The sequence below is a fragment of the Petromyzon marinus genome, chromosome 67 (assembly GCF_048934315.1).
Source record: "Petromyzon marinus isolate PM22_M1 ecotype Great Lakes invasive population chromosome 67, UKy_Petmar_22M1.pri1.0, whole genome shotgun sequence".
Classification (NCBI taxonomy): domain Eukaryota; kingdom Metazoa; phylum Chordata; class Hyperoartia; order Petromyzontiformes; family Petromyzontidae; genus Petromyzon; species Petromyzon marinus.
Window position 1 is genome coordinate 5,115,260 of NC_133733.1, and position 14,819 is coordinate 5,130,078.

The window sequence follows — 14,819 nt, forward strand, 5'->3', positions numbered from 1 at the left end:
GCGAGGTAGTTGACATCTCCTAGCCACCGTGATGATGATGAGAGAGAGAAATACGCAGACTCCAAATATACAGCAGCAGGCATCGTCAGGGTCGGGATCGAACCCACGACCTCCTGTATACCACGCGAGGTAGTTAACATCTCCCTAGCCACCGTGATGATGATGAGAGAGAGAGAGAGACGCAGACTCCACATCTACAGCAGCAGCAGGCATCGTCAGGGTCGGGATCGAACCCACGACCTCCTGTGTACCAGGAGAGGTAGTTAACATCTCCTAGCCACCGTGATGATGATGAGAGAGACGCAGACTCCAAGTATACAGCAGCAGCAGCAGGCATCGTCAGGGTCTAGATCGAACCCACGACCTCCTGTGCACCAGGCGAGGTAGTTAACATCTCCCTAGCCACCGTGATGATGATGAGAGAGAGAGAGACGCAAACTCCACATCTACAGCAGCAGCAGGCGTCGTCAGGGTCGGTGGTCGAACCCACGACCGCCTCCTGTATACCTGGTGAGGTAGTTAACATCTCCTAGCCACCGTGATGATGATGAGAGAGAGAGAGAGAGATGCAGACTCCAAGTATTCAGCAGCAGCAGCAGGCATCGTCAGGGTCTAGATCGAACCCACGACCGCCTCCTGTGTACCAGGCAAGGGGGCCTCACCTGTTTAAAAAATAAAAAAAAAGTTTAGTTTGAAACTCCTAGGAGCTGCGTCATCGCCCCGGTGGCAGAAAGAGAGAGACAGAAAGAAAAAATAAAATCCGCGAGTGGCTTTGCCCTCCCCCCCATCCCCCATCCTCGCCCCGATTCGCCCGCGCAGGATACATGGGTAAAAAATGACGTCGCAGCGTCATGAATGGCGTCACAATGTCATGAATGACGTCACAGTGTCATGAATGACGTCACAGGGAGCGCACATCAGTCAGGGTACAGCTGCAGTGGGAGGCTGATCGACGCCCGCGTGAGATCGAGGGATGGCTCCCTATTGGTCCAACCACGTCACGTATGCCGATGATTTGGTAATTGCTGCTCACTTCAGAGGAGGAGTTGGAGGCGCTGCTGCTGAACCTGGAGCTTGCCACGAAGAGGTGGGGGGACCTTACCATCAGCCCCACCAAAACGAAGCACCTGCCTGGGTATTTTGTGCCATCGGACACTCTGCCCCCACAACTCCCAATCGGTGATGGGGCAGTTGTGGAGAGAGTGGAGAGTTTCCCATACCTGGGCAGTGCGCTTATGACCGGCTCCGGTTCAACAGCAGAGGTCTCACTCCGAATTGGCCGAGCGACATTATCCTTTCATCGGCTGCGTAACGCTGCTGTGTGGAAGCTACCTGGTCTGTCGCTCCGCACGAAGCTTCGGGTCTTCTCGGCCACGGGTCATTCCCTCCCTTCTCTACGCTTTGCGAAACTCCTGAGCCCCCGAAAGGAAAAAAAATCTGTGCTGGTTTGAATTATTCAGGCTGGCCCTGCCTACGATCCGTCGTGGCTTAAACCAGGCTGGGTTGCGTGAGGAGCTCACAGATCCTTGAAAGCTCTGGACACAGTCCCGTCAGTGAGCTCCATCCGGCAGACGAGGCTGCATTGGCTGGGTGACACAGCCCGCGTGCCCAGCCGCCGCGTGGCCAATCCGGTTCTGTTCGGACGAACAGAGGGAGCTACACGCGCGCGCTGTTGGCTGGAGAAGAAATTAAATTGCGTTGTACAGGTGGCTGTGGAGCTGAGTGGACTTGCCAATGAGCAGTACCAGCGGTGTCATGATCAGCCTCTGTGGAGGAGGCTCGTGAAGGACGCTGTTGCTGCTGCTGGGCAGTTGGAGGCAGTCGTCCTCCAGCAACAACAACGGATGGTAGATGAGCGACGCTCACAACAGCGAGTGGAGCGTCGGGCGGCTAAAAGACAGCAAGTTTGTGCAGTAGGGGGCACAGGTGGTGCATCAGCCACTCATCTCAGTCAGTCGACCCGTGGCACCTGGGTGTGTTCCGGGACCTCCTGCTAAGCGGGCCCTCGACACTTCATGTGGCCTCAAAGTGCACCTAGCCTGGCGCAAGCGCCGTGGTAATGTTACTATCACTTATCTGTGAACGGTGGTTGGTGTTGTGCGAGTCCATGGTTCTCAATGCGAGTCTATGGGTCTCTGTGTGAGTCTATTCATCATCGTCGTCGTCATCACCGTCATTGCCGTCGTCATCGTCGTCGTCGTCGTCATTGTCATCGTCATCGTCGCTACCGTTGCCATCACCGTCATCATCGTTCTCAACGTCGTCATCGTCGCCATCGTCACCATCGTCATCATCGACTGGCCTAAGCGAGAGGCTACAGACTGGAGGGAGACACGGCCATCGAGCAGAGTCACCGCCACGCAGCAGCAGCAGCAGCAGCGCCGCAGTTGGGCCATCAACGGCCCCTGGGATCCTCGCTTCACTTTACCGTGGAATGATGCCCCCCCCTCACACACCTTCACCGCGGTTAATAACATGGACACGTGGAGAGTTTTGATTGGTCGGTCTCAGTTCGCCCACTACCCCCCACCCACCCCCATCACAATCGCCCGCAGCAACCACAACAACCACAACAACAACAACCACCACAACCACAACAACAACAACAACAACCACATCGGCAACATACCTTCGCACAGGGACACCGATCGATGGTGGGATGGGTGAGAAGCGATGGGGGGGGGAATTCGCGAGCGCCCGACGAGGCCCCAACGGTCGTGACGACGCGGGTCAACTTTAAACGCTTTGTATCTCTTTTCTTAAAGAAAACATTTTTCAATCTCACAAATCGTTTGGCTTGTTTCTAGTTTGTTTCTTTTTACATCCACCCAGCTGTGCTCCCCCGCGTCCTCACCCCACGTTCGGGAGATTTGAATCAAACGGCTCTGGTGCCTACGGAGCCAAGGGGCTTTGCCACCAGCCGCGTCTGTTCGAGTCTACGCCTCGAACAGCTAAACTCAACGGGGGAAATTCAACATCTAGAGGCCCCGCCCACTTCCTCTGTAGGCCCCAACCACTTCCTCTGTAGGCCCCGCCCACTTCCTCTGTAGGCCCCAACCACTTCCTCTGTAGGCCTCGTCCACTTCCTCTGTAGGCCCCGCCCACTTACTCTGTAGGCCCCTCCACTTCCTCTGTAGGCCCCGCCACGTCCTCTCTAGGCCCCGCCACGTCCTTTCTAGGCCCGGCCACTTCCTCTGTAGGCCCCTCCACGTCCTCTGTAGCCCCCACCACTTCCTCTGTAGGCCCCTCCACTTCCTCTGTAGGCCCCGCCCACTTCCTCTGTAGGCCCCGCCCACTTCCTCTGTAGGCCCCTCCACTTCCTCTGTAGGCCCCACCACTTCCTCTGTAGGCCCCTCCACTTCCTCTGTAGGCCCCACCACTTCCTCTGTAGCCCCCGCCCACTTACTCTGTAGGCCCCGCCCACCTCCTCTGTAGGCCCCACCACTTCCTCTGTAGGCCCCGCCCACTTCCTCTACAGGCCCCACCACAAAGAAAAGGCGTGGAGCCAAAAGAGGTGGGCGGGGCCTAAAGAGGAAGTGTAAGCCCCGCCCATTCCTCCGGACACAGAGTTGATGGGTGGGGGTCGGTGGGGGTGGGGGTGTGTGGGATGTGTTGGCAGGGCTCAGTGGGCACAGAATTTTTTATGGTCGCATTTCAAATTTTTTTCTGCTCTGGCTGAAATTAATCCGTCGGCTATACCAGCGACAAGCGGCCGGCGGTTATGAGTCTCTGAGAAGCTTCGTGAGGATTTGTAAATTTAACAAAGGGTCACGGTTTGTCCCATTTCTGATATTACGCAACACGGACTGTACCTAACTGCAGCTGGCCTGTCGGGCGCGCGGGGCGACACCATCGCAACCTACGGCACTGGGGGGGGGAGGGGGGTGGTGCAATTTATAATATCTTAGATTTTTTTGTGTTCGTGTCAATTATTTGAGATTTCCCTCGCGTGACAATGCCAGTGACGATGTTAATGATATTCTTGGTTCTTTCGGAAAAAGTCACGTAAAATTGGAAACAATAAAATAATAAAAATATAAAACAATAGAAATTCTCACGACGTTTCGACTGCAACGCAAGGAATCATCATCAGGTGTGAAAACCACAGCAAGAAAATTTGAAAAAAGTGGCGGGTTTTCTTTTTTAACGTTAGCACCACGGAGAGCGATTTGGCAGTTATTCAGATGGACGAGTCCATCTATGTTTGGAAAATAGGAGGGGGGAGACGAAAATAATGGATGCGGTCTGATGTTAATGATGATGCAGTTTGTTTTTGCTCCGATCTCTCTTTGCTTCAATGCCGTTACTTTATATTAATTTTGCTTTTGTCACTTGGGTGACAACCCAGGGTTTGCAAATTCGACTCTCTCGTGGTCTCTCTGTCACCCTCGTTAAGCAAATTGGACACTGGGAAGTACGTTTCTATGTACGGTATCTCTGTGTTTCTATACGTAAAGTATGTCTATGGGATCTCTCTGTATCATATAGATACCTACGTATCTCTTTGGATATCTATGTATCTCTCTGGGTCTCTATGTATCTATATGGGTCTCTACGTATATTTAAGGGTATCTATGTATCTTTATGGGTGCCTATGCATCTCTATGTATGTCTCTGTATCTTTAAGGGTCTCTATGATCTCTAAAGTATCTCTATGCATCTCTCTGTATCTCTTTGGGTCTCTATGTATTGCTCTGCATCTTTCTGTGTCTCTATGGGTCTCTATGTATCTCTAAGGGTCTCCATGTATCTCTAAGGGTATCGATGTATCTATATGGGTCTCAATGTATCTCTAAGCGTCCTGAAAGCAGAAGAAGAAGCAGCCAGTGGTCGATTAAAGTTCGCTCCTGGATTCCCAGGACCCGCCACCGCCTCCCATCACCCACCCCACCCCACCATGTGCGTCCCATCGGACGATCGCGGTCCAATGGGTGGTGGCGTTTGTTGACAGTTTCGCACGGGTGGAAAGTGAGGGAGGGGCTTGTCTGCCAGCCCACGGCGGCCAGGAGATGTTAACTACCTCGCCTGGTGTGCACAAGATCGTGGGTTCGATCCCGACCCTGACGATGCCTGCTGCTGTATATTTGGAGGCTGCCTGTCTCCCTGTGTCTCATCATCATCACGGTGGCTAGGAGATGTTAACTACCTCGCCTTGCGTGCGGGAGGTCGTGGGTTCCATCCCGACCCTGACGATGCCTGCTGCTGTACTTTTGGAGTCTGCCTGTCTCCCTGTGTCTCATCATCATCACGGTGGCTAGGAGATGTTAACTACCTCGCCTGGCCTGCACGAGGTCGTGGGTTCGATCCCGACCCTGACGATGCCTGCTGCTGTACTTTTGGAGTCTGCGTCTTTCTCTCTCTCATCATCATGACGGTGGCTAGGAGATGTCAACTACCTCGCCTTGCGTGCGGGAGGTCGTGGGTTCCATCCTGACCCTGACGATGCCTGCTGCTGCTGTACTTTTGGAGTCTGCGTCTTTCTCTCTCACATCATCGTGACGGTGGCTAGGAGATGTTAACTACCTCGCCTCTCTCCGTGGATGCGTGGATCGACCATTCGTGATGGCCGGGTTTGCTTCCAAGGAAAAAAATTTAGCAGCTCAGTGGCGATGCCTTACTGCTTGGTGAAATAACCAACAGTCCTCGCAATTGTCTAGTCGAGTCTTCCCAAGGCTATCCGGTAGCCCCCGTGCCCTCGGCAGCAGCAAGTCGACCTGACGGGGTTCGATGGTCCAGGTGCAGGACCGTCCCTAACCCCGCCCATAGGAACGGTGGAGCACAGCGCTTAGGGGTGTGTGAGTGGAGGTCTTCTTTAAACCTCCATGTGAGCTCGCGACGAGAGGCTCAGCGTGCCGGGGGTGTTATCCCCGCGGGCGCGGCGGTGGCAGGGGGTGGGGTGTGGCGGTGCGGGGGGGGGGAGGTGGATGTGGATGTGGAGGAGATGGGAGAGCCGTGCCCACAGATTCACGGATGCTGCATCGATGCGGTGGTGGTAGTGGTGGTGGAGGGGGGTTGGGGGTACACAGGGCTTTGGGTCGGCGGGCCGCGCACGTGCGTGAGTCCGGGCGTGCGGGCGGACGGGGTGAGACCAGGCGCTGGTGGAGTGGGGTGGTGGGTGGGTGGTGGGTGGTGGGTGGGGAGGAGAGCGGCAAGCTCGTGGCAAAGCGCTCCAGAAGCGGAAAGTGGCCGGTAAAGGAAAGCAGCAATTAAAGCAGTTGGGAGGCCCCTTTTTTTTTTGGCGAAACGAAAACAAAAGAGAGGGGGGAGTAGGTGAATAAATAGTGGGAGGGGGCAAAATGCGAACGAAAAAGCGAATCGAGGCTATGCCACGACCGGCTCCCCACCTCCCCCCCCCCCCCCCCTGGAACCACTTAAAGTCGCCAAGACAACTATCTAACCGCACAGAGAGGTGGTTATGGTTTAGGCCAATCTACCAGGCCGGCTAGTTACAACTTGAACCAGTTCACTCTCCAGGGCATGGCGTAAATAATTAGTCGACCGACTGGACTGGCTAGGCCTTCCACCACTGGCATGCCGAGCGCTAACTATGGCTTGACCCGTTTCCCACCTTGGACGGTTAGGCCCTCAAATAGGTTTTGCCGTCTTAACCGGCTGCAACCCTAAGCCCAGCTGAACTACCTAGGCCTTAACTCAGCTTTAACAGTTTGCCCGCCAAATCTACTGCGACGTCAAAGTGCTTTTTTTTTTTCCACGGAAGAGACTCTTAAGCCGGTGCCTCAGGCCCACTGGCTTTAACCGGCAGCTGCTGCCGCCACTGCCGCCGCTGCTGCTGCTGCTGCAAGACTCGGGTTGTGAAATCGCTCCCCCCCCCCCCCCCCCCCCCCCACAGAGCTCGCAGAGTTGTAAGCGGCGTGAGAATGGCACGGGCCACAAACGCCGCCCTTGCTTTACCGCCTAGGCCTAGCTAGGGCCTCTGCCCACTTTAACCACTGCTCACAGTGCCAAGTTTCGTGCAAGTGGGGGGGGGCGGGGGGTGGGGGTGGGTGGGTGGTTGGTGAGTATTTGGAAAGGGGTGGGGGTGGGGGTGCCGGGGGGGGGGAGAGTGGGGTGGGGGGCGCGGGGGGTGGGGGGGGGGAGTGGGGGAGTGGGTGGGTGGAGCACCACCTCCCACGGGTGGTGCACCACCAACCTGTCGCGAGCGATCTAAAGGCGACCGGTAAACACGGGCGGCGTGGCAGCGGAGCGCGGTTTTTTGTTGCCCGCTAGGGGCGGCACGGGCGGCTACGGACGGCACGGACGAGAGGTGTCTGGAGTGGAGCCACCCTGCGTTCCGCTCCCACCCAGCGCCTCGAATCTCGAACTCTCTCTCTCGCTCTCTCTCGCTCGCTCGCCCGCCCGCCCGGCCGCCCCGGCCGCTCACTTCGCGGCCGCCGACTCCGTCGCCCCGGTCGCTCGTTCGCTGGCAGCGGCCGCGAAAGCGGTTTTTTTTTTCCTTCCTTCCTTCCTTCCGCGCCGCGCCGCGCGATTTCACGGCAAGGCCCCCGGAGTCGCTGTCGCGCCATCGTCAGTTCGCATCGCGGGGTCCAGGGGCAAGCCGAAAGCCAACAACAGCCTCCCTCCCCTCTGACGTGTCCAACACGACGGATGTCTCGGGATGGCCACGACAGTCCCGGTCGGTGGGCTCAGAGAGTCTGTTGAGGTGTGTGTGGCCCACTCCTACCCACCCTCCTTACCCCCCCCCGCCCCCCCCCCCTCCCGACCACAACCGAATAAGCTTTTGTGAAAAATCTGACATTTTGTCGCGGGTTAGAGAATGTTCCGGCCCCCATGCTCAACTCACCGTACGGGGAAAAGGGGGGAGGCGGAGGGGGGGCGGTGGCACTATCTGGTCCGCGGGGCATGGTCGGTGAGGCGAGTGGGGGGAGAGGATTCTGTGGGCAGTGTGGTGGTGGGGGGAGGCTGGGGGTGCCCGTGTAAATGCGGAGGGGCGATGTGGAGCCTCCGGGAGGTGCGTGAGCGTTCGCTCGAAATTGCTCGGCCCGACGCCGCCTGATGAGGCGTGGCACACCTCTCAGTGTCGTCGGGTGGTCAGGGGGAAACGTGTGCCACTGTCGCGGAGGATGGTGGGAGAAGGAGACTTTAAAATGCATCGTGCCGCTGTTGCTGCTGCTGCTGCTGCTGCAGTTGTTGTTGTTGTTGTTACATAGCTTGCCAACAAAAATCGGGACGCTTTCGCGTGCTCGGAGAGACTCGCGGGATCTCGCTGCCTCGCCCAACTGGAGGACGGTGCTGGGAAGACCAGGATAGGTGGAAATCCTAACGAGGCTGGCAAAAAACGCATGGGCATGTGCTGGGCAGTGGGCAGTGGGCGAACTGCATAGCTGTGAACCCGTACGGTTTACCAGTTATTCTTGTACAGGGAAATTGAGTTTTCAGCCGTTTCAAATATACGGGCAAATAAAGCATAAGTTTTCGTCTATCTGTTTGTGTTTCTCCACTTCGTGATGGTGACTTTGTAGGATGAACGTTGAGATTCGTAAGGGGCACGGGGGGTGACCAATAAGGCCTGAATTCGCCTGTAACAAGGCAGGGCAACTGAGGAAGGGGTTGACAGCTATGGAGCCGTCGGGAACAGGCCAGGAGGACGCCCGCTCCGCGCGGCGTCTCGAGCGGTACGAGTGGGCGTTGGCAGGGCGGGACCGTGGACGGCCGAACGAGGGGAGTGGCGGGTTTCCGGTTCACCGTGCTGCCCCCTCTCGCGAGACATTTGATACCTTTTGGGGAAAACGGTGACCGCTACGGACAAGGGCAGATGGGCTGGGGGGGGGGGGGGGGGCGGTGCGTGTGTGGGGGGGGGGAGGAGTCTTTGCTGGCTTTGCACAAGTGATTATTGCCTATCCGAGCACCCGAGCAACCACGGGCCTGAGGCCTTCATTCGTACGCGAAGAATCTCGCTCAATCGCTCGCTCGCTCGCTCGCCGTTCGCTCTCCTCGCTCGCCCCTCCCACCCCCCCCCTCCCCATTCATCGCCCCCCACCCAACCCGGCGCCCTTCGTCTTATCCGCCCCGCCCCCTCCAACACCCCCAAACGTGTACCGAGCGCCCCGCTCCGCCCCCGCCCCGGCCCCGCCCCCGGCCCCGGCCCCCCGGCCGCCAGAACTCACCATCCTCCGTGGGCACGTAGACGTTCAGGAAGAGGCAGTCCTCGCTCTGCTCCAGCAGGTGGCTCGCCACCACCTCGGCGTTGGAGGTGAACCACACGGGCAGCATGACCTCGAGCAGCACCCCCTGGACGTTCTGCGGGCAGACGGGCGCGAAGCGCGTCGCGTTGCGCGTCTGCTGCCACGAGGCCGGGGGCTCGGGTGGCTGGAAGCGCCGCTCGCCGACCGGGGCGGCCGCGTACGGCACGCCCAGGTACTGGTTGACGGGCCCCAGGATCTCGTTGACGAGGTTGACTCGCGTGCCCCGCAGCTTGCCGTAGCTCGTCTGGATGACGGGCGCCTCCTGGCCGGGCGAGGCCCCGTGCGCCGGCCCGCCGCCGCCGCCGCCGAGGCCGAGGCTCCCGCTCGCCGCCAGGTCCAGCAGCAGCAGCGCCAGCGTCGGCAGCAGCCGCGGCCGCGGCCGCCGACCCGGCCTCGCGCGAGACGCAATCCGCAGCATCGTCGGCGGCCTTCGCGAGGGCGGTTCCCGTGAAGGGCGGAGCCCGTGCCCTTCGTTGTTGATTGTCCGCGCTGCTCGCTAAATCGGCCGCCCGCTCGGCCGCCCGCTCAGCCGCTCGCCCCCGGCCAGGGCCACAGAGGCGGCCGAGAGGTCAACGCCGCAGCGCGCGGGCCGGACGGTCGCTGGTGGCTGCGCGCGTCCGCTTCGCGAGGTCATCGAGAGGGGGGCCCCCAGCCTACGTGAAAAAGCCACTGCGAGCGATGGCGCCGATCGAGCGAGGGGCACGTGGAGGTGTGGGAGGCGGGAGGAGGGAGGAGGAGGAGGAGGAGGAGGAGGAGGAGGAAGAGGAGGAGGAGGAGGAGGATGTTGACGTGACGTCGGGTATTTCGACTCGATCCCGACGGCGGAGAGAGCCGAGACCCCCCTCGAGCTTTGAACGTCGCCTTATTTCGTGTTGCTCTTCCCGCTCGTCGTGCTCCTCGGCGATTTCAAAACTCGTTATTTTATTTCCCCAAACCCGCCGGCCCCGGGTGATGACAGCCCCTTGACATGCACGGGAGGGAGAATTATAAGAGAAAAAAAAAAATGCCTGGCCGTTATGAAACTCCCACCGCGGTCCTCGCAGAATATCTGACAGCGAAGGGATATTGGGGCAGGAATTTGGAACTTTGAGATTGCTTGGGGGGGGGGGGGTGGGGGAGGGGGCGGGGTAGGGGGGAGGGGTGGTGAAAACCCCCGCTATCGCCCACGTGGGTCAGCAGTTAAAAGTGCGACCGACAAAACATTGAATTGGTGGGAAAATTCTCTCCCCAGCCCCCCGCGTGCTACGCGTGCGTTGGAGGTGTTGGGTTGGGGTGGGTGGAGCTCAGGGGTCTCACCCGGCCACCTGCGTCTTCGTGAAAGTCCAATCGGGCCGCGGGGGCATTCCGATGAAAGAAAATTACTCGAACGGGATTGACGAATTTCGCTCAGGCCTTCCACGAAACCTGGCATCGCCGTTCCGTCGTCGGTTTTTGCCCCACAAACCCCCCCATCCCATCCCCCCCCTCCCCCTCCTTTAGATCCGATGCACGGCGTTACATCTAAATTAAAAAAAAAACCGTGAAAAAACCCGACGCCGACGAAGACGCGCGGACAAATCCGGCACGCGTTCGTCACCCCCCCCAGAAACCGACCCGAAGCTATATAAGGAAAGCCGAGGCTTCCCGTTGCCCTGTTAGGCCCGGCAGGCTTCGGCCTCGAGGCAAGGGCTCTCGGCTCACTCGCGCACCAGTTCGGAAGTGAAGCTTGAACGCTTGCCGAGGGAACGGCGATCGGACGTTTTCGTCACAGGCCTACGACGGCATTGCGCAGTGAAGGACTAACGTCACAGGAGGGGAGGAGGAGGAGGAGAAGGAGGAGGAGGAGGATTGGGGGTGGGGGGAAAATGGCCACCGTCTATTCCACGCGACGAAATATTGGCGCTTCTGTGAGTGCCAAGCAGTGGGGGCGCGCATGGGAGTGGTTCGAGACGTCGACTTCTCAGTCTGGTGGGCCAGCCGAGGTGGTCAGGCTGTGCGAGGTCCTATCCGATCTTCACACCGTTGGGCGACAATCCTGGAGGTGAGAGGCAGAATGCGGAAGGGCCAAGGTCACGATCAGTGTCAGCTCCAATGCCTGGCTCCAATCTCGAGTGCGTCCGAGGAGGTTAGTGCAACGTCCCGGGAGTTGATGCCCGTCCGTGGCTGAGTGAGTGGGTGGGCGAGTGAGTGGGCGAGTGGGTGGGCGAGCGGGTGGGCGAGCGGGTGGGCGAGTGAGTGGGTGAGTGAGTGGGCGAGCGGGTGGGCGAGCGGGTGGGCGAGTGAATGGGCGAGTGAGTGGACGAGTGGGTGGGCGAGCGGGTGGGCGAGCGGGTGGGCGAGTGAGTGGGCGAGTGAGTGGGCAAGTGAGTGGGCGATTGAGTGGGCGAGTGGGTGCGCGAGTGGGTGGGCGAGTGGGTGGGCGAGTGGGTGGGCGAGTGAGTGGGCGAGTGAGTGCGCGAGTGAGTGGGCGAGTGAGTGGGCGAGTGCATGGGCGAGTGGGTGGGCGAGTGGGTGGGCGAGTGAGTGGGCGAGTGAATGGGCGAGTGAGTGGGCGAGTGAGTGGGCGATTGAATTGGCGAGTGAATGGGCGAGTGAGTGGGCGAGTGAATGGTCGAGTGAGCTGGCGAGTGAATGGGCGAGTGAGTGGGCGAGTGAATGGGCGAGTGATTGGGCGAGTGAATGGGCAAGTGAATGGTCAAGCGAGTGGGCGAGTGAATGGGCGAGTGAGCGGGCGAGTGAATGGGCGAGCGAGCGGGCGAGTTGCCGAGTGACTTGGCAAACGGATGTTTGGACGAATGAGCTTGAGGATGAGTGAAACGAATAGGCTGAGAGGGGGGGTGGAGGGTCAGTGAATAAGTGAGTGAATGGGTGGTAATGTCACCACCTGTATCCACCATAGACAAAACCCAGGCAAGATTTCTCTATCAGAGCAAGGTTTCTATCTGCTACAGTTATGAAGCTCAGCGCAGTGCCATTCACCCACAAACTCACTCGCCCATCCACTCAGGCAGCCGCTCGAATCGTCACGTGTCCAGAAATCAGGGGCTGTGTGGTCGGGAGGCATGAGTCGATTGGTACCCAGTTTTCTTTGTGGCCAGCATCGCTGAGTGAGTGAGGGAATGGGCTGAGGAATCCTTGTCTCCGAGAGGTTTAACGGTCTGCAGTGAAATATGTGGCGCGAAACAAACCACTCACTCACTCACTCACCCAATGAGTCACTCACTCAGTCACTCACTAAGTCACTCACTCACTCAGTCACTCACTCAGTCACTCACTCACTCACCCAATGAGTCATTCAATCAGTCACTCACTCAGTCACTCACCCAATGAGTCATTCAATCAGTCACTCACTCAGTCACTCACTCACTCACTCAACCAATGAGTCATTCAATCAGTTACTCACTCACTCACTCAGTCACTCACTCAGTCACTCACTCACTCACTCACCCAATGAGTCATTCAATCAGTCACTCACTCAGTCACTCACTCACCCAATGAGTCATTCAATCAGTCACTCACTCAGTCACTCACTCACTCAACCAATGAGTCATTCAATCAGTTACTCACTCACTCAGTCACTCACTCAGTCACTCACTCACTCACCCAATGAGTCATTCAATCAGTCACTCACTCAGTCACTCACTCACCCAATGAGTCATTCAATCAGTCACTCACTCAGTCACTCACTCACTCACTCACCCAATGAGTCATTCAATCAGTCACTCACTCAGTCACTCACTCAGTCACTCACTCACTCAGTCACTCACTTACTCACTCAGTCAGTCGCTCACTCACCCAATGAGTCATTCAATCAGTCACTCACTCAGTCACTCACCCATTTGGCAATCAGTAATTCGCGCACTCACCGACCAACTCTGCCTGAGTCTCTCTGTTTGAGTCTGTGGTGATCTCTGTGTGAGGCACTCTGTGTGAGGATCTCTGTGTGAGTCTGTGGGATCTTTGTGTGAGTCTCTCTGTGTGAGTCTCTCTGTGAGTCTCTCTGTGTGAGTCTCTGTGTGTGAGTCTCTCTGTGTGTGAGTCTCTCTGTGTGAGTCTCTCTGTGTGTGAGTCTCTCTGTGTGAGTCTCTATGTGTGAGCCTCGCAGTGTGAGTCTCTGTGTGAGTCTCTCTGTGTGAGTCTCTCTGTATGTGAGTCTCTCTGAGTGAGTCTCTCTTTGTGAGTCTCTCTGTGTGAGTGTGTGTGTGAGTCTGTGTGAGTTTCTCTGTGTGAGTCTCTGTGTGAGTCTCTCTGTGTGTGAGTCTCTCTGTGTGAGTCTCTCTGTGTGAGTCTCTGTGTGAATCTCTCTGCGTGTGAGTCTCTCTGTGTGAGTTTCTCTGTGAGTCTCTCTGTGTGAGTCTTTCTGTGTGTGTCTCTCTGTGTGAGTCTCTCTGTGTGAGTCTCTCCGTGTGAGTCTCTGTGTGAATCTCTCTGCGTGTGAGTCTCTCTGTGTGAGTTTCTCTGTGAGTCTCTCTGTGTGAGTCTTTCTGTGTATGTCTCTCTGTGTGAGTCTCTCTGTGTGAGTCTCTCCGTGTGAGTCTCTGTGTGAGTCTCTCTCTGTGAGTCTCTATCTGTGGGTCTCTCTCTGTGAGTCTATCTGTATGAGTCTCTGTGTGTGAGTCTCTCTATGTGAGTCTCTCTGTGTGTTTCTCTCTGTGTGAGTCTCTCTGTGTGAGTCTCTCTGTGAGTCTCTGTGTGAGTCTCTCTGTGAGTCTCTGTGTGAGTCTCTGTGTGAGTCTCTCTGTGTGAGTCTCTCTCTGTGTGAGTCTGTCTGTGTGAGTCTCTCTGTGTGTGAGTCTCTCTGTGTGAGTCTCTCTGTGAGTCTCTGTGTGAGTCTCTGTGTGAGTCTCTCTGTGTGTGAGTCTCTCCGTGTGAGTCTCTGTGTGAGTCTCTCTGTGTGAGTCTCTCTGTGTGAGTCTCTCTCTGTGTGAGTCTGTCTGTGTGAGGCTCTCTGTGTGTGAGTCTCTCTGTGTGAGTCTCTCTTTGTGAGTCTCTCTGTGTGAGTGTGTGTGTGAGTCTGTGTGAGTCTCTGTGTGAATCTCTCTGCGTGTGAGTCTCTCTGTGAGTCTCTCTGTGTGTGTCTCTCTGTGTGAGTCTTTCTGTGTGTTTCTCTGTGTGAGTCTCTCTCTGTGAGTCTCTCCGTGTGAGTCTCTGTGTAAGTCTCTCTCTGTGAGTCTCTATCTGTGAGTCACTCTCTGTGAGTCTATCTGTGTGAGTCTCTGTGTGTGAGTCTCTCTATGTGAGACTCTCTGTGTGTTTCTCTCTGTGTGATTCTCTCTGTGTGAGTCTCTCTGTGAGTCTCTGTGTGAGTCTCTCTGTGTGAGTCTCTCTGTGAGTCTCTCCGTGTGAGTCTCTGTGTGAGTCTCTCTGTGTGAGTCTCTCTCTGTGTGAGTCTGTCTGTGTGAGTCTCTCTGTGTGAGTCTCTCTGTGTGAGGCTCTCTCTGTGTGAGTCTGTCTTTGTGAGTCTCTCTGTGTGTGAGTCTCTATGTGTTAGTCTCTCTGTGAGTCTCTGTGAGTCTCTGTGTGAGTCTCTCTGTGTGTGAGTCTCTCTGTGTGAGTCTCTGTGTGAGTCTGTCTGTGTGAGTCTCTCTGTGTGCGAGTCTCTCTGTGTGAGTCTTTCTCTGTGAGTCTCTGTGTGAG

General features: G+C 57.1%; 1 protein-coding gene across 7 annotated transcripts in view; it reads right to left on the minus strand.

Moving 5' to 3' along the window:
* Positions 1–10,591, minus strand: part of LOC116956793 (neuroligin-3-like) — a 188,587-nt gene extending 177,996 nt beyond the window's left edge. For all 7 annotated transcript variants that reach the window (XM_076054714.1, XM_076054713.1, XM_076054712.1 and 4 more), the window contains exon 1: positions 9,126–10,591. In XM_076054714.1, the coding sequence (XP_075910829.1) occupies positions 9,126–9,621 (496 nt within the window). In that variant the 5' untranslated portion in view covers positions 9,622–10,591. The remainder of the gene's footprint in view (positions 1–9,125) is intronic.
* Positions 10,592–14,819: the final 4,228 nt, after the last annotated feature.